General features: G+C 38.5%; 1 protein-coding gene across 11 annotated transcripts; it reads left to right on the forward strand.

Moving 5' to 3' along the window:
• The first annotated feature begins 827 nt into the window (after positions 1–827).
• On the forward strand, positions 828–18,963 carry LOC146457407 (uncharacterized). Of its 11 annotated transcripts, none has more exons than XM_085092000.1 (7): positions 2,264–2,455; positions 2,568–2,622; positions 4,699–5,473; positions 6,578–8,453; positions 9,704–9,790; positions 9,932–9,986; positions 13,407–13,767. In XM_085092000.1, the coding sequence occupies exons 1-3, from the start codon at positions 2,417–2,419 to the stop codon at positions 4,839–4,841; spliced, it is 237 nt and encodes a 78-aa protein (XP_084948126.1). In that variant the 5' UTR covers positions 2,264–2,416; the 3' UTR covers positions 4,842–5,473; positions 6,578–8,453; positions 9,704–9,790; positions 9,932–9,986; positions 13,407–13,767. The 11 variants fall into 11 exon arrangements, with proteins under 11 accessions (XP_084948123.1, XP_084948127.1, XP_084948131.1 ...); XM_085092002.1 differs by having other exon boundaries at positions 2,268–2,434; XM_085091996.1 differs by lacking the exons at positions 2,264–2,455; positions 2,568–2,622; positions 4,699–5,473; positions 13,407–13,767 and adding an exon at positions 18,554–18,963 and having other exon boundaries at positions 8,356–8,453.
• The last annotated feature ends 604 nt before the right edge of the window (positions 18,964–19,567 follow it).

The raw sequence follows: 19,567 nt of genomic DNA on the forward strand, positions 1-19,567 counted from the left end.
GGCTGCGCATGCGTTAGTTTTATTTTTTCAAAAAGGCGGACATTACGTAATGTTTAATACACGAGCAGCAGTGTTTTAACGGGATTTCTCAAACTCATTAATAATTCATCAATCCAAAACAAAGGAAATCACTACTGTGGAGGAGGTTTGAAAATGTGATCTTAATTATCATAACATTTTGTGACCTTTTGCCTCGAATTTCTCCAAGAATTATCAATAGTTTGAGAAGCTATATCACGTTTCCTCCTATTTCCAAACACCTCGAAGTTGGTTAGCAAAACTCAGATGCGCCTCGTTTTTTCAACCTACTTCTCGGTGTCTGGAAATAGGAGGAAACACTCTTCCTCGTGTTTGATCTATTACTTAAAACCACGTGGCGAAGTCGAGTGGTTTTCGACCAGATAAAACACGTGCCGCGAGTTTTTTGGACGGCTTCAAAAACATTCCTGGAAAAGCGTGTGGAAAAGCTAAGAGAATTCATAACAGTGATGCTTCTGTGAACGTTGGAAATTAGCATACGAGAAAAACATTAAACACTGCATACTAATAAGGAGGAGTTTTTATCGGGTTTTAAAATCACTGCACTGACTTGAAAGGTCAGCTTATGAATTATTAATGAGTTTTGAAGAGTCTTTATGAGATGTAAACAGCGGCAAATTATGGTTTCAAAACCCTTGTGGATGCATGTGTAATTGTAAATCTACCGTTGTCATAGGCGCGATTACAAGCCGCTGTTCGGGAAAATGAGCCTGCGCTAACTCCTCCCTACCCAATTCGACTCTCCCCCCCCCCCCCCCCCGTCGAAAGTGTAGGGATTTCACGAGCTGGAGTATAGAAAAGGGTTAGGAGGTAAGGAGAACGGTCATTTAGGGTTTAAAAGCCCCCTCCGGGCGGATCCTTCCCTTATAAAACTTGCTTGAGTGCCTGCACCCCTCCCCCTCGCTCCTCTCCAGAATTACGAGCCACCTCCTAATAACTACAGTAGTAGAGTTTGTTCTGGGCGGCCGGCCGGGAGAGTATTTTGTGTAACTTATTTTTTCGCGCGAACTTATTTTCTATTTTAATCGAAAAACACTTTTGTTTATGTGTTTTCAACCATCAAGAGGTTGATCAGTCCTGGCATTTAAATTTTGTCCAGACTGAATGCCAATCAGTTAATTATTAGTTTGGGTAGCCAAAAAGAATGGACACAAAAGCCATGCAGCTTTACAGTTTTACAAGCCTTCCATAAAGGGAGCCTGGAACATATATTGACCCATGCATTCTTTGTACAAAGACTCAAATTTCAGTCACAGAGGGCAGGTGAAAATGACTAATTCTTTTCAACGAGAAAGGCCGATTGCATTTGAACTGCAGTAGCCTTAGCACGAAATCCGCTTCAAGTAAATAATCTGTTTATTTTTACGATGTCCCTGATTTACTCATTCCCTGAATTTTCCTTTAAAGTTCTTGTCGCTATGAAAACTTTTGTTATCGATCTAATTGTTTCATAAAACCAACCTTTATACTTTATACTTATACTTGAATCCAAGGCTGGATGATGTACCTTTCATTGTATTTGTTCTTTTGCAAAAATTAAAAATTAAAACGTGATAACAACTTAAACTAAATCAGTTGAAATGTCAGACCTCACGACTACTTTAAAACTTTATTACATTAGAATTTTATCTTTGTCCTGAGCCAGAAGACCAACGTGAAATATAGACATTGAACGTTTCATGATATGATATACAACACCAAATTTAAACCTTCGTCAAAATTGATAGGGGAGATTGACGGCTGATCTTTTTTCACCAAAGGACAAAGCACGTTTCAAAAAAGTACTGAAAATTAATTTTGTTCTTATCACACGTGTCTTGGCGGTTTAGTTTTTTATTTTATGGTGCTATTTAGCTCGTGATAATAGACGTTTGGGCACCCAACGGAGCGAGCTTAACCCTTGAAGTCCTAATATTAAAGAACAAATTCTACTATCTTGTCCCCATACTTTACTAATGAAATTATTAGAGAGAAGTTATTCAAATAGCAAGAAAATCGCCTTGAGCTGCCTTGGGTGACCATATCCTTAATTCTCATGATGTCAGGGGGTTGGAAAACATTAATATTACAAGGAGAAATTTGATACTGATCACTGTGACGGCTATAAGGGTTACTTTTAAAATTTGGGTTGATCTAAAAGAAACTGTGATCATGTTCTGGACATGTGAAACAGACGTACTGGTCACAACATCACAAGCAAAACAATTGTGACACAGTGAGTCTCATGACATGAAAAATAACACGAAATTTGATCTTACTACTGTACAGATACTTCTAAATAAATTTTCTTGCTTCATTTAAAGTTTAGGCAGTAGTGTTCAGCTTGAAACAGTCAACCAACACTGACGTTTTCTCTAGAGTCGTGCGCTGTGCTACAATGTCTATGACAGGCGAGGTACAGATATTGTTTGTTAATGTAAATACATTTATCTTTTTAAGTCTCCTCTGTTAAAAGTAACAATTTTTATCTTCTTTTCTCGTTTCAAGGCTTTTACCTCTAATAACATTTTCAATATTTCTTTGCGCAGGACAACGCCCCAGTCCAAGCGATGGAGGAACATTCCCAATCAACTAATGACAATGGTAAATGAAATATACAATACTTAACAATAGCTTAATTTGCCAAAGCGTCTTCAAACAGACACTTTCATTGACATTTTGCCATGTGTTTCTTAAAATGGTTCAAATATTTTGACTTTGGACCGCTTCCCAGAAACGAAATCGATCTTGGAGCAGAGAGGGAAAAATATGGACTGAATTGTCTGGGCAAGAATAAATTATATAAAAAAACTTTAGCCATTTTTCCAAGATACATATGACGAACTTCAAAACACTGGTTGCAATCCGTTTCCATCCTAACCATCTGCAGCCAAGCTAGGACGAATTATACCAGTTTCTGTGCGCTAGTAGGGTTATTGTTAACAGAACTGAAACATTATTTTGACGTTTACGTCTGTACAAATATGTGTCTTTGGCTATTGAAAATGACATTGAAATTAGGTGACACAGCCCCGGACAGAGTAAGAGTTCAAATTCAAGAAAAAAGATTTGCCGCAAGCCAAAGAGTGTTGTCTCTCTGTTAAAAGTTTAACGAAAATGTTTGTTTGGCAATATAGCGCACGCCCTTTGGCCACCATTGTCAACAAAACTGAAGTGGCGCCTTTCTTCTTTCACGGAAAGTTAAAATAGTTGATCTTTTGTTAATACGGTCAGTGAAATATTACCGAAACTTTATAGCAATAAATTGGTCTTGAAAATCCATCTAAGGCAAATCTCGGGCAAAGTGTTTTTGCTTCAATTGTTGAGCATATGCAGTTGTGCTGTGTCACATTCCTGACACATGAAAACGGATTTTACCAGATGCTCTCTACCGAAGAATGAGAAGATCTGGGTACGAGATTAACTCAATGTAATATTTAGTTGATTTCTTTTAGTGGTGCGACATAAGAGCTTGTCAACGTCATGTTGATCTTGTGATTCAAACATGCAGGGGAACCGAACGAGAACTTACATTAATTCAAGCAAAATACGTCAAATGTTCCCTCTGTTCCCCTGTTGATTTCTTGTCTTTTAAAGACAAAGTTGTGTAATTGGAATCGAGATTGATTAGTTCCGAGGCTGAAAATTGAAGTTGAAGAGCGTAACTTACGAAACTCAATTTCATTCCCAAAATTTATTTTGCAGTTGTTTGTTTTACGAAAATGTCCAAGCAAAGCCTTTTTCGCATTTTTAACGACACATTTGCCCCTTCGAAAACCAAAGAAATTAGTTTACCATCGATACGAAATTTCGAACAAACATTTAGCAAAAAAAATTGTGTATTTCATTTCTTTACGACTAAATCCCAATTTCTGAGGGGATTAAGACCGCTTTCGAACAGATATCGACGGAAATGAACCATTAGGTGCACTTAATTCAAAGTCTAGGTTATATTACATAAACGTTTTGTAGGTTGTCGTCTGCATGGTTTATTATTTAGGTCTTTGCCAACCCATTGGCTTGCATCATTGTTTTTCGTTTTGGTAGCATGCTATCCTGCGATGGGGAAGAAGGTGCGGGGGATGGGGGGGGGGGGGGGAGAAGGGGGGAAGTAGATCCGCAGAATTTGGGTTAGTGTTTGTAGCGCTCTTCATTAACCTGTTAACTTCCTTCAAACCAAAGTATTTAATTTTTCCTACCCGGTTCACATTAGGCCCTTAAAACCCAACGGAAAGGCTTCAAATTCACTATGTTAATCAACGCTCTTCTCTAGACACAAAGTAGTGTTTAATTAGAGCGGTCTTCATTTGATAATTGTCGTAAAACCAAAACCAAAGTAATTACTCTGGACAATAACAGACGCAAAAAGCACAATGAACCGATTCGAAATTGGAGCAAATATATGTAACCGGCGCCAAACGAGAGAAAACACATGCGAGCAAGGTAAGTTTGGTTTTGGTTTTGCTGCTGATTAGTGTAGAAGGTGGCACGTGTTTTTCTGGCCAATAACAGAGCGAAGGAAAACAACACCAAAGCAAACTTGAAATCACTCACCTGAAAACCACGCTAAAAGGACAATAATTGGTAATCTTAGAACCTGGAGTTGGACATCATGACATTAAGATTGAAAAATCAATGCAGCACACTCATGACCACTTTCAATGTTTTTGCTTTCGTCAGGCCCACTGCCAATGCCTTCAAACATCCAGGAAAATTTGCCTGTTGCATTTGCAATGCTGGAGAAGTTGCCCGATAAGTTGAGATGTCATTCGTTCAGTAGTATGTCGGATGTCACGGAAGCCGGTGAAGGCATGCTTGGATAAGATAAAATTATGACTGCCCTATAAGAATTTATAATCCATTGAATCTTCGTCAGTTAATCTCATCGAAATTACTCTTTTTTAAATCGTGATGTTATGAAAACAAGCGTATCTATGGTGTATGTAGCTTGAAACTGAAAGTGATATAAATAAATAAATAAAAAACAAGCGTATCTAGGAATCAAGCTGATCGGATAATCGTACAACTATTTTATGTGGATCTCTGTCATTACATTGTCTGCATGCGTAAAAATAAAAGTGTTTAATGCTTGGTCGGTGGTTCATATTTACTGACAGTTAATTTTACATGAAGTAACTGATATAACCCTTATTGGTAATAACAGAAAGAAAACCAAAAGAAGACCTCACAAACTTTTTTTTTCTTGCCTGAACCTTACTGACGGCGAATGGAAGAACCCCTTTTCAAACTCAGGTTGCCAGTTGAGCCAGTTAGAATCATCTAAATTCCGTTCAAAATGTGTTAAAAGTTAACTAGAAGTCTTGAAAGACTTACATAAGAAGTGATGTTAGAACAGGAATGGAAAAAGAAATTAACCCCCTTGTGGTCTGCAGAAAACATCTGATATTTCAATTATTTCTGTCACGCGATTGTTCAGAAGTTTCCATATATGCAGGTAGCCTCCCACGCAGTCGTTTTTAGGGGACTCGTATTACCTCCTCCCCACAAACGCCTGCTTACCCAAGCGCCACATTCCTTTCCCATTGTTTTACTCCCCAAGCACCTTAGCCAATCACCATCGAGGCATTGTCCAATAATATCAAATCAAATTCCTGGTTACAACGGCCGCTTCCGTTTCCCGCGAGCTTGAGAGATGCGGGAGTTAAGTTAGAATGTGCATATATTTTTTCACTTCTTGAATGGCTGGTTATGGCTGAAACGCCAAAACAAATATCGAGTGTGAATAAAAGCGCTTCTTGTGCGACATTTTGACACCGTTATTAAACTGCTGGGAGAGTCAAAATCTTCGGGAAAGTGTAGTCGATCTTCCCCGCCTGATCGAGTTGACAGTCGATGAAGATATCACCTCTTACGCTACTCTACGTTACTCTGGAACAGATTTGTTCGTTTGGAAGCTTTTGGACGAAGTGCTTCGAGAGACGTACTCGATTCAAGGGAAGATCTGCAGTATTTATCAGTCCACTGAAGACTATTAAACGGAAAGTTAAACGACAAAGAGCCGATCAACTTGTGGTCCTTGTGGAAAATGTCAGCTAATGTCGTACATGCCCCCGAACAAATTGCAATAATAAAGCAAGTTTCAACTGCAAAATCTTTAAAGTTTACCGACATATCGGGTGATATTTCGGTTTCCTCCACACCGACAAGGTCGACAAGATTGAAGGCAAAGCAATAAATATTAAAGCGACTTTGCGTAACCATTCGGCAAATTGACGAAAATATCGCTATTTCCCGTCACGAATTATAATTCTTTGATTGCAGTCCGTTGATAGACATTTAAACTAGAAATTTTGAACGTAGGGCACACAATACTCAAAGCTCACGTAAGCTCGATAAAGTTCTGTCTCTGCCGTGATGTTTTTACTGTTCGAGACCGCGAGAGGCGTTCTGAGGTCAAGGTCAACCTTCCAGATTTTAGAAGGTTCGCTGTGATTGGCTTAGCGGCGGAAAGGAATGTGGCGCTTAGGTAAGCAGGCGTTTGTGGGGAGGAGGTAATTCGAGTCCCCTAAAAACGACTGCGTGGGAGGCTAATATGCAGGACGATCTGTATAAATTTACAAGAAATCGTTAATGTTTGAACAACAACTACGGCTTGTTGACGGAGCAGCTACAGTGACATTGATGCTTCATCATTGACTAGACGGATTTGAACTAAGATGACGTCAGAAATATCTCAATATCTGTGAGGGGGATAGTTTGATTTGTTTGAAAGTAAATAATATATTTGTATTAAGAGTATACTTAAATTCTTATCACTTTTCCGCAATGTACAACACGTGACCTTAGTGAACATTTAATTTAAAACCTGTCTTAAAGTTTAATTATCAGTAACAAACCAAACGTTTATCTGGTTATCTGTAATAAATAGTTTAAGAACTAAAATTGTAGGAAGTTTTGCTGTTCCATCGGATTCCTTCTTTTTTTTTTTTAAGAAAAAAAATCAGCGCGTGATTTGTAATTTTAGGTTCCTCAAATTAAATGTGGCTCCTTGTAATTAGCTCATTTGATAGAGCAATGCACCAGTATCGCAGAGGACATAGATTAGAATCCTGTTCAAGCTTGTAATTGTTTTCAGGCTTTCTGCTCGTAGCTAGTTATCCAAAGCTGCACACATACCTGGAATGGACTCTCACTTATTTATTCTTTCATCCGCTGTTCAAAGTACGATTTTTGTATACATATATGCAATTAGAACCAACACCCATTTTAAGTTTATGTACAAAGGAAACGTTATATTGACCCTGCAAATCTTTCACCGAGGTTTATTTTTTATTACTGATGATCAGTCGAACAGAGTATTCGGATTGGCTCACTTACCTTGGGTATCAAAATATCAAAGCTGCCATGGGGGGTAGGGGGAGGGGGATAAAACTGACCGTGTTTAATTTATGCCGGTTTATCAACTAAGTTGATAACTAAAAGTAAATTGGCGACTTTCGATTTACGTTGTTTTACAATTTGGAAATTTTATTCCTAGCAGTGAGCAATTTTTCTTTAATCATTACTAAGGAGGTGAATAAACTTTTCATCCTGGATTTGGTTTAGAAACATTTTAATTAAATGAGCTGCCTCTCACACCTAAATTTTAAAATTGCCAGCGTTCCATTCCATCCGGATGTTCAGTGTTCATGGTTGAACTCTCCATCCTCGTGCTATTGTAAATAAGACCATGAACTTAAGTCAATGAATACGCGCGCTGTGGAGGGAAAAGACCTTCCTTTACGTTATAAATGGGACTAGCCGACTACCGCTTTCACGGGGAAATCCCGTTTTATTGGTAGTGTTACCGGATGTTCAGTGTAATTGGTCAAAATCTACACTTTTGTGCTACTGAAACGCGTGGCCATAAACTAGCCAATGAATGCGCGCGCCGTGGAGGGAAAATCCCTGCGGTCACTTGACAATCGGACTAGCCGATCCGCTTTCACGGGGAAAACCCGTATCATTGGCAGAGTTCCGGATGTTCTGTGTAAACTGGTTGGAGTCTCCACCCTCGTGCTATTGCTAAAGCGTTCAGTAGCATATCCTATCATTTCTGGACAACGCAAAGTGGTTGTGATTTACAACGTACAATAGAATCACGAGTAACGAATTCCACGATACTATATCTTCATAGATGACATATTTAGCGCTGTCTCGTAAAGACGTGAATCTGTTCGATTAGGCATGATAAACGAACACACTGCAATCTTACTACAGGAAGCATGAAATAACAAGTTACGAAATCCATGGATTCCATGCGTCTTCATAGCCCGGTCATAGATAGCATTTGTTTAGGCCTGTCTGATATCTTGCAGTTATTCCTAGCATACCCAATACCATATGTAAAACTTTTCCTAAACTCCATTCAGTATAGTTGAGTTTTCTCTTCATAATCAAGATAAACATCGTTAAGCAGAGCTAAGGTATCTGAGGTATGAAGGCTTTGTTACAAATTTCTTTGCGAGCTTCAGGAGTCGCGTTTGCCAGTCAACAGTTTTTAACCTTCGTCAAAATTGGTGAAGGAGTTTGCAAGCTGTTCTTTCATCACAAAAAGGCAAATCACGCTTCAAAAAAAGTTCCAAAAATTTCTTCTGTTCTAATATCACCCGTTTCTTGGCGGTTCCGTGTTTATTTCATGGTGCGATTTAGTTCGAAAATAAACGTTTGAGCATGCAACGGGGCGAGATTAACTCCTAATATTACAGAGCAAAATCTCTCATCGTGTCCCTTTACTTTTCTTATGAAATTAATGGGGGGAAGTTATTCAAACATCAAGAAAATCACCTTTGGTGATAATATCCTTAATTCGCATGACCTGAGGGGTTGAGAAACCATTGATCAGATTACAAGGAGAAATTTGATACTGATCACTGTTACGGCACAACGGGTTACTTAACTTTGGCCGATCAGCAAACCTGCTAAAACAAGCTGTGATCATGTTCTGGACATGTTCTGGATAGACGTGCTGATCACAACATCACAAGCAAGAAAATTGCGACAGAGTGAGTCTCATGACATGACAAATAACACGAAATTTGATCTCACTACTGCACACATAAAAAACAAGCAAGCAGGCCAAAGGGCGAGATTAACTCCTTAAACCCTAATATAGACCTCTTTCATAATGGAGGGCATAATTAGTATTCTTTTATGGGCATGCAAATAAGCCTTCTTGACCTCGCTTTTGAGTGAAAATACTTTTGTTTTTACACATGCTAGCGAGGCCAGGAAGGCTCATTTAAATGCATACAAAAGAATAGCAATTAAACCCTCCCTTTATGAAAGAGGTCTATTACAGAACAAAATCTCCTATTTTTTCACTACACTTATCTTATGAAATTAATGGGAGAGAAGTTATTCAAATATCAAGAAAATCACCTTTGGTGATTATATCTTTAATTCGCATGACCTGAGGGGTTGAGAAACCATTGATATTACAAGGAGAAATTTGATACTGATCATTGTTGCGGCACAACGGGTTTAATTTGGGCCGATCCGAAAACCTGCTAAAACAAACTGTGGTCATGTTCGGGACATGTTCCGAATGGACGTGCTGATCACAACATCACAAGCAAGAAAATTGCGACAGAGTGAGTCTCATGACATGACAAATAACACGAAATTTGATCTCACTACTGCACACATACTTCTAAATAAATTTTCTTGCTCGTTTTCGGTTCAGGCAGTAGTGCTCAGCTTGAAACAGTCAACCAAAACTGACGATTTCTTCAGAGTCGTGAGCTGTTCTGCAATGTCTATGACAGGCGAGGTACAGATTGTTTGTTATTGTAAATCAAGAGAGGATGAATACAGTCAACTGCTCTGTTTAAACAGATAACTTTCATCTTCTGTTCTTGTTACAAGGTATTTAATTAGCTCTAATAATATTTTCAATATTTCTTTTGCGCAGGACAAGGCCCCACTCCAAGCGATGGAGGAGCATTCCGAATCAACTGATGACCAAGGTGAAGGAAATATTATAGTTTCTTATCAGCAACGAATAGCTTTGGAAATTTCGATTGTACAGTGAAGAAAAACTTGACTTCTTGGCTTCGGCGTTTTTGTACCTAAAAGGATAGTAGCATGGGAAAATAGTTCTTTTTCGTCAAGGAACGAAAAACGTGGTTTAATAAACAATTATAAACTCCAGGATGCTCAGAAAAACCGACGGCAGCTTTATTACTTTAGGGAGAACACTTTCTGAAAAAAAAATTCCTAAAAGTTTTCTGCGACCAGAAATATCAAAAATAGAATCTAAACAGATTAACGTATGGTCCGAAAATTGAGCAAAAAAAAGGCTTTTCGATTTATTTCTCTTGAATATTCTTGTCTGGTGTTCTCGGCTGATTAGATAAGTGGGAATAAAGAGAAAAAATAGAAATAGAAGTGTTTGCCAGTTATGCTAGGGCAATAGCTAGCGCTCGTTTAAGTTATACGGCGAAAATAAAACCAGTAACTGCTGTTAGTTGAAAACAGATAATTCTCAAAAATCACTTAGTATACGCTTACGTCCTGAAAGGTCGATACACTGAATGGAGCCCTGTCCCTAACATTGGCTTATTTCAAATTATGAGTTCATATTTAACACTGTCATAGAATTTTCTGTGGTTTTCCGACGCTTTTTCTTTAGTTTGCATTTGACCTCTTGTTCTGTTGGTTTCGCGACTATGCCTTTCTTATGCCGCAAGAAACACGACGTTGCCCGGGCCTGAAGAGCAACTCACAAATCAAAGCCATTCCCGGTAAATAAACGGACCTTTAAAGGGTACTATCACGGAGATGTTGCTAAATGTTTGTCGACGAAACTGTTCAATTGTTTCAGTGACTCAAACACGAAATTGCTCTTGGAGCAGCGGGGGCTGAAAAATTGTAATAATTCTCTGCACAAGAATAACATTTAAAAAGGTTAACGCTTTTAATTTTATTAAGCTACATAAGAGGAACTTCAAAGCACTTGTCAATTTTTTCAAGTAGGAATCCATTTCTATCCTAACCACCTGCAGCCAAGGAGGAATGATACTATTGTCTGTGCACTAGTAGGGTTATTGCTAACAAAAGTGAACCATTGTTTTGACGTTTACTGAAAATAGGTGACACCCTTTAAGAAGCATTCATGAAGCCAGCAAAGCCGCAGAACAGAACCCAAGCGACACAGGCATCTTTTCAGTCACTATCAAATCTATTCTTGTGTCCGGATGTTTGTCTTCAAAGAAAACATCTGGTGCATTGGTTCTTTAATCTGATTGGTCAATGAAAATCGTCCGATGTAAGTCGCGACAACTTTTTTCACCTTTGCTTTTCACGCGCGTAGACGCATGACTTACAAAAAATTATCTTGACACTTAAATCCTTCTGTGAAAGATGTTTCTCGCATCGATTTAAACTTGAAGGTTTCTGTAAACTGTGACAAATTCTTATAACAAACATTTTTTATATAGTGTCATCTCTCTGTTTGAAGAAAAAAAGTTTCCTCACTTAAAAGATTTGCTTGGCAATAGAGCGCGCGCACTTTGGCCAACATTATCAAAAAAAAAAAAAAAACGTTTGCAGCGGCTTTCTTCGATTTTTTCCCAGAAACTATTAATCGTTGATCCTTTTTAATACGGTGGGTGAAATATTACCGAAAATTATAGCAATAAATTAACCTTGAAAATCCATCTTAGGCAATTCTTGGGCAAAGTGTTTCATGTACTACAAATGTTGAGCATATGCAGTTGTGCTGTGTGTCACATTCCTGACAGATGTTCGCTACCGAGGAATCAATGAGAAGATCTGGGTACGAGATAAACAGAATGCCTACCGTGTCTATAGTTAGGAAATAGAAATTCCTCATTTGATGGAGTTATTTTGTCTAATTTACTAGCTGTTGTTTGTTTTACGAAAAGTCCAGGCTAACCCTTTTTTTTGGGGGGGGGGGGGGGGTCATTTTTAACGACACATTTGCCCTTCGAAAACGAAAGGAATTAGTTTTCCATCGATACGAAATTTCGACCAAACATTTTGCTGAACAAAACTGTGGATTTCATTTCTTTACGACTAAATCCCAATTTCTGGGACGATTAAGGCCGCTTCCGAGATATGAACAATTTGGTGCACTTAATTTAAAGACCTAGGTTATCCTACATAAACGTTTTGTAGGTTGTCGTCTGGTTGATTTATCTTTTAGGTCTTTTAATTAGCGTTAGTCCTCGAAATAGACATGCTTGGGAGTTCTTGCCGGACCATTGGCTTGCATCATTGTATTTGAACATTCTCATTTCTAAAACTATTATTCTTTCCGAGTTTTCATTGGATACCCGTTATTGAATTGTATGGTCGAGTAAGAATATTCAAGTTTACTTCGATCTTTTAACCCAAAGATTTCTAAATCATTATAAACATTCAAGATTCTAGTTAGTTGAGAGTAGTCGGACTTAGTTGAGAGTTTGTTGAGAAGCACTTGTAAGATGGCATGTGCAGTTTTGACCGCTAGAAGCAAAGCAAGTCAAGATTGAAGTGGACTGTAAAAGACATAAAAATGTCAGCCAGATATTTAAGACCTTGGTATCTAAAAAAAACGCGAGTTCAATTCGCTCATCGGTGATCCCCTTTCAACGACTTGCTCTCAACATCAATTGCCGCCTGTTTTAAACACAATTCATCAAAGCCATCCTTACTTTACGGAACTATGAATTCATTCAGGGTGGATGCATTTCTGCCAGACGAGCTTAATTTTAAAACAAAGTGGGCATGCAGATTTCGCAGGGTGCAGTTTGCCGTTTTGGTTTCAAGCTTTCCTCTGAATGGGAAGAGGGGGGAGGGGAGGGGAGGGGGATCCGCAGAAATTGGGTAGGCGTATGTACCGCGCTTCATTAAACCGTTAACTTCCCTCAGACCAAAGTGTTTAATTTTTCCCCATCCTGTTCACATTAGGCGTTTAATACCTAAAAAAAGGCTTCAAATTCACGATGTTAATCAATGCACTTCTCTAGACACAAGGTAATGCTTAATTAAAGCGGCTTTCATTTCAGGGTCGTAAAACCAAAACCAAAGTAATTACTATGGCAATCACAACTGACGCAAAAAGCGCAATGAACCAATCAGAAATCGAAGCAAATATATGCAACCGACGCCAAATGCGGAAAAACGTGTGCGAGCAAGGCATTTTTGGTTTGGTTTTGCTGCTGATTGGTTGAGAAGGTGGCACGTGTTTTGCTGGCCATTTACAGAGCGAAGTAAAGCAACACTAAAGGAAACAGAGGATTACTTTCGACCTTCAATTGAAAACCGCTCTAAAAGGACCATAATTGGTAATCTTAGAACCTGGAATTAAACATCATGACATTAAAATTGAAAAATCAATGCAGCACACTCATGATCACTCTCCATCTTTTTGCTTTCGTCAGGCCCACTGCCAATGCCTTCAAACATCCAAGAAAATTTGCCTGTTGCATTTGCGATGCTGGAGAAGTTGCCCGATAAGTTGAGATGTCATTCGTTCACTTCTAGGACGGATCTTACGGAAGGCACGGAAAGCGAATTTGGATAACATAAAATTATGACTGCCCTATAAGAATTTATAATCCATCAAATCTTCCAGTAAAATAAGTCAGTAAATCTCATCGAAATTGCTCTTTTTTAAAATCGTGATGTTATGTAAACAAGCGAATCTAGGAAACAAGCTGATTGGATAATCGTACAACTATTTTATGTAGATCTCTGTCATTACATTGTCTGCATGTGTAAAAATAAAAGTGTTTAATGCTTGGTAGTCGTTTATATTTTCTGAAAGTTAAAATTTACATAAAGTACCTGGTATAACCCTTATTGGTGTTAAAGAAAAGGAGACCACAAGAACTGACTTAACGAACGTTTTTAATTTCTTTCTTGAATTTTACTGGCGGCGAATGCATGGATGACCACCTTTTCAAACTGTTGCACACAGAAAGTATCTCTGGCAAAATAAAACTTGACACTTTATCCTTTCTGTTAAAGGGTCTTCCCTCATAGAAAAACAATTTAAATGTATATTGAGCTTCATGGGTGTCTTGGATCTCAAGATATTTATGTTTAAAAACAGTGAAAATAAAGCGCAGATAAATGAAAAAGTTCCTACTTTGCATAAATCTAGATATCTTTAAATTCCCCCCCACACAGATTTTTCTGTTAAATTACAAGCGGTTAGAGTAAGAATTCTTTTCGATATCCAAGATAGTTTTAGGCTCAGGAACCGAAATTGGTGTTAGATAAGAAGGCTGAATTTTGGTCAAATTTCAGTCGTTATTCGCTTTCTCCAAACAAGAATTTTATTTTGTTTGTCCCGGTCAATTTCACTGCTATTCACGTGCTTTGAATATTTATGATAACATGAAGTCGTACATAAGGTAAAATGTACAATGGAAGACTTGAGAAGCAGGAGCATATATTTATGTAAATTTTTTACCTTTTGCAAGACTTCACGGTTTCGAAGAGAAAACAGACTACAAGATGAAGGGTTTTTGAACTCATTTTGCCAAACCCCAACGAATTATATATCAAAATGCAGGAAATTTTTTCCCCTAGTTGAATTTGGAGGTACATTTATTATTTCAAGCATGCGCCGTTGAGCAAGCCCAGTTTTCCTCGGTACAGTGATTCCCGACCGGTCAAGCATTTAAATTTTTTACATCAAAACGACTCAGGAAAATATAATAAATGGCAGGCTTAAATCACGACAAAATCTCTGCAGTTTGCTGTGAATAGTAGATTAGACATTGTGCAAGTTATTACTGGCGGTACATTTGGAAGCAAAACACTACTTTGGGAAAGAGAGGAAATATTTTGCCCAAAAATAGCGGGTTTTTAGAGTACATTTTCACCGGAAGTCAGCGTCACCCTGCACCACACAGGGCAGATATCGCAATGAGTTTGATATGAGTACACGTGACCATGAACTAACCAATGAACGCGCGCGCTGTGCAGAGAAAAACCTTCAATTACAAAAAAAAAAAAAAAACGGAATAGCCGAACCACTTTCACGGGGAAAACCGAATTATTGGTACTGTTACCGGATGTTCAGTGTAAATGGTTGAAATGTACACTTTCGTTCAACTGAACACGTGACCATGAACTAACCAATTCATGCGCGCGCTGTGAAGGGAAAAACCCTGCAGTTACTTGACAATCGGACAAGCGAAACCGGTTTTACGGGGAAAACCCGTATCATTGGCAGCGTCCCCGGATGTTCCTTGTAAATGGTTGAACTCTCCACCCTAGTGCTACTGGTAAAGCGTTCAGTAGTATATACAATCATTACTGGACGACACATATATAGTGGTTGTGTTTTGCAACTTACAATGTTCGAACGTTTTGCCAAGGCTTTCTTTCTTATCAGTGTGAGTACTTTTTAATTCCCAAAGACAACTCTGAAAACAAAACAAAACAATGGAGATACATGTTAGCTCTAAGAACATAAAAATTGTCTGTCAGTCACGAAGCAACAGAACTGAAAACAACTGTAAGAGCCCTAAGCTCTCGAAAGCGAGAGACAACAATGATCAACTTTGTTAAGATGGTGATCTGTCAGGCTCTCATATACATGATAAACGAACACCCTGCAATCTCACTGCAGATAAATACCATCAGCATGGAATCACGAGAAACAAATTCCACGGATCCAATATTTTCATCGATGACATATTTATCTCTGTCTCGTAAAGACGTGGATCTATTAGGCTCTAGCTTAGACATCACAACGAAAATCCTGCAATCTCACTACAGGAAGCATGGAATCACGAGTTACGAAATCCACGGATCCCATGTTTTCATAGCCTGGTCATTTGTTCAGGCCTGTCTGATATCTTGCAGTCCGAGCCGGTGAACCTAAACAAATGCCACAGAGCTAGCGTACCCAATGGCATATGAAAAACTTTTCCTAAACTCCATTCAGTATATTTGAGTTTTCCCTTCATCATCAAGATAAACATCATTAAGCAGAGCCAAGGTATCTGAGGTATGAACGCTTTGTTACAAATTCATTTGCGAACTGCTGGAGTTGCGTTGGCTAGTCACAATTTTAACCTTTGTCAAAATTGGTGTAGGAGTTTGCAAGCTGTTCTTTCTTCGCCAAAAGACAAATCACGCTTCAATAAAAGTTTCAAAAATTTGTTGTGTTCTTATCACACGTTTCTTGGCGGTTTGGTGTTTATTTCATGGTGCGATTTAGTTCGATTGAAAATAAGCGTTTCAGCATGCAACGGGGCAAGATTAACCCTTGAAGCCCTTATATTAAAGAACAAATTCTCCTATGTTGTCCCTATACTTTTCTTGTAAAATTACTAGGGAGAAGTTATTCAGATATCAAGAAAATCGCCTTCGGTGATCATATCCTTTATTCTTTTGACCTCGCGGTTCAGAATCCATTGATATTACAAGGAGAAATTTGATGCTGATCATTGTTACGGCACAAAGGGTTAAATTTGGGCCGATCTAAAACCTGCAAAAACAAACTGTGACCATGTTCTGGACATGTTCCGGATAGACGTGCTGATCGCAACACCACAAGCAAGAAAATTGCGACAGAGTAAGGTTATTAACACGAAATTTGATCTCACCACTGCACACATAAATATCCTTGCCGTTGTTTTTATGTTCAGGCAGTAGTGTTTAGCTTGAAACATGCAACCAAAACTGACGTTTTCTTCAGAGTCGTGAGCTGTTCGACAATGTCTATGAAAGGCGAGGTACATATTCTGATTTATCAATGAAGTGAGTAACAAGCCAATCCTCTCAAGACTGAAACGAGATTATATCGGTACTAAATGTGTCGCCAACTGCCCATGCTAAAGCGGTGACCACAAGTCCAGGTTAATGATTTAAACCACTGCCAAACATCGCCGCAAACGAGCGGTAAGACGACTTGGTTCTGATCGTAGAGGAGAACTCCCCTCGAGGTCAATGGCCTTTGGGACGTGTTGTGGAAGTTTATCAAGCCAAGGATGGTTATGTACGATCAGCGAAGATTAAGACCAGAACCGGTTTTCTGACCAGACCAATCACTAAGCTATGCTTCTTGGGAACACTGTTCTGTCCGCATGCATGAATCTTAGAGGTAAATAAAGTGTTCTTCTGAACTCGTTTATTTGGGGCCGGAATGTTGCGTACAGTTATTTACCGCCGGTGACATTCTTCTACAACTTTGTTTGTTTCGCATCCCTGTTTTCACTTGTACGTACAATATTTTGTTATTTTGCGTCCCTAAGGGACTAACTAGTACATATACATATATGCAAGCGCAAGAAATTTAGTCGTTAGTTTTCACAGTCATTTCAGTTTGATGCTGTAAGTTTCGTGTTTCCCGCTTACCAGTACAAGCATTAGGTAAGATTTATTTCTGCTTGTACTTTTTTTATTCGTTCCCGGTTTACGTTATTTATTTTATATGTTCATAAGTTTTCAGTTTTCTTTTTTCCTAGCCAACCTCTTTCGTTCTGCTTAAAAGTGTTAAAGGAATGCCCCAAAACAAAACCCAAGCGAAAAGGCATACATCTTTTCTGTCACTATCAAATCTATTCTCGTGTCCGGATGTTTGTATTCGGGGAAAACCTCCTGTAAATTGGTTCTCCAATCTGATTGGTCAATAAAAATCGTCCGATGTAAGTCGCGTCAACCTTTTTCAACTTTGCTTACAAAAAGGTTATCTTGACACATCACTCCTTCTGTGAAAGATGTTTCTTGTATCGATTTAAACTTAATGTTTCACTAAACTGCAACAAATTCTTATAATTCTTATAGAGTGGTCTCTCTGTTAAAAGACTTCAAAGTTTTGCTCGGCAATAGAGCGCACACACTTTTGAAAACATTGTCAAGAAAACTGTTGCCACGGCTTTCTTTTTCCCAGAAACTAAAAAATCGTTGCTCTTTTTAATACGGTGGGTGAAATATTAACGAAATTTATAGCAATAAATTGATTCGAAAAATCCACCTTAGAAAATTCTTGGAAATTGGGTCGGCACTAGTAGCGGGCTTTGTTAAACTGTTAACTTCCTTCAAACCAAAGTGTTTAAATTTTCCCACTTTTCACATTAGGCCCTTAACACCAAAAGAAAGGCTTTAATTTACGCTGTTAATCAATGCACTGAGACTCAAAGAAACCCTTATTTAGAGCGGTTTCATTTGAGTGTCGTAAAACCAAAACCAAATAAATTACTCTGGCTAATCACAACTACTACAACTGACGTAAAAAGCGCAATGGACCAATCAGGAATCGAAGCAAATATATGTAACCGACGCCAAACGCGGGAAAACGCGTGCGAGCAAGGCATGCTTGTTTTTGGTTTTGCTGCTGATTGGTTGAGAAGGTTTCACGTGTTTTGCTGGCCAATGACAGAGCGAAGTAAAGCAACACCAAAGGAAACGTGAAATTACTTTCGACACTCAATTGAAATCCGCTCTTATAGGACAATAATTGGCAATCTTAGAACCTGGAGTTGAACATCATGGCATTAAAGCTGAAAAATTAATGCAGCCATAGCAGCACACTCATGATCACTCTCCATCTTTTTGCTTTCGTTAGGCCCACCGCCAATGCCTTCAAACATCCAGGAAAATTTGCCTGTTGCATTTGCGATGCTTGAGAAGGTGCCCAATAAGTGGAGATGTCATTCGTTCTATTATTTTACGCATGGACACTCAGAAGCCATGAAGAAAAGCACGCTGGAATTGCTAACGGAAGGCTTTCTTTCATAACATAACATTATGGCTGTCTTATAAGAATTTATGATATCATTGCTGCCCTATAATCCGTTGAATCGTCCGGTAAAAAAAGTCAGTAAATCTCGTCGAAATTACTCTTGTTTTAAATAGTGATGTTCTGTAAACAAGCGTATCTGGGAAACAAGCTGATCGGATAATTGTACGAGTATTTTGTGTTGTTATCTGTCATTACATTGTCTGCATGTGTAAAAATAAAAGTGTTTAATGCTTGTTAATGGTTCATATTTACTGAAAGTTTTTATTTAGACACTACTGTTGTGAAGAGGCATTTTAAATGTAAACATCCATATACATATTTAACACACACACTCACAGACGACACACGCACTGCTCATACACTGACTGTTAGAATAAATAAATTAGAGGAATTTGACTAGCTAGGTCATTATTTTTGCTTCGATAGTAGGTTTTTGGGGCTCTTGTCTCTCAAGTATTATTTAATCTTTATAATTATCATCCACCATAATTCATATATTCCACTACGATAACCATGTTTCGTTAGGAGAGGAGGGAATGGGGGGGGGGGGGGGGGGACAAAAGAGAGGAACCTGTCCTTCATCTTCCCTCCCCCATGATACAGTTTTTTTGCTTCTTCTCTACGGATGGAGGAAGCTCTTGTTTGCTTTTTGCGTTTGCTTGGATTAGAAAATTGTGGAGACCAAAATAAGTATTAAGATCCCTCATTCCTCATAGACCTTGATTCCTCAAAATCAGTTTCGTTGTCACTTGCCCACTCTACAACGTCTTATTTGTCCAAGAACGTCACTAACCTCTAAACAGGTTCCCAAGTGGTGTATAGGGCTAAAAGGAGCGG

This window comes from Pavona decussata, unplaced genomic scaffold (genome assembly GCF_977016875.1).
Source record: "Pavona decussata unplaced genomic scaffold, jaPavDecu1.1 SCAFFOLD_244, whole genome shotgun sequence".
NCBI classification, from domain to species: domain Eukaryota; kingdom Metazoa; phylum Cnidaria; class Anthozoa; order Scleractinia; family Agariciidae; genus Pavona; species Pavona decussata.

Excerpts from the sequence above, each read along its gene's own strand:
- LOC146457407 (XM_085091994.1), top strand. The coding sequence starts at position 9,557 with ATGTTCCGAATGGACGTGCTGATCACAACATCACAAGCAAGAAAATTG. Across the intron at positions 9,791-9,931 it reads CAATGTCTATGACAGGCGAG|GACAAGGCCCCACTCCAAGC; the intron begins GTACAGATTGTT and ends TCTTTTGCGCAG. Across the intron at positions 9,987-18,553 it reads CGAATCAACTGATGACCAAG|GCCCACCGCCAATGCCTTCA; the intron begins GTGAAGGAAATA and ends TGCTTTCGTTAG.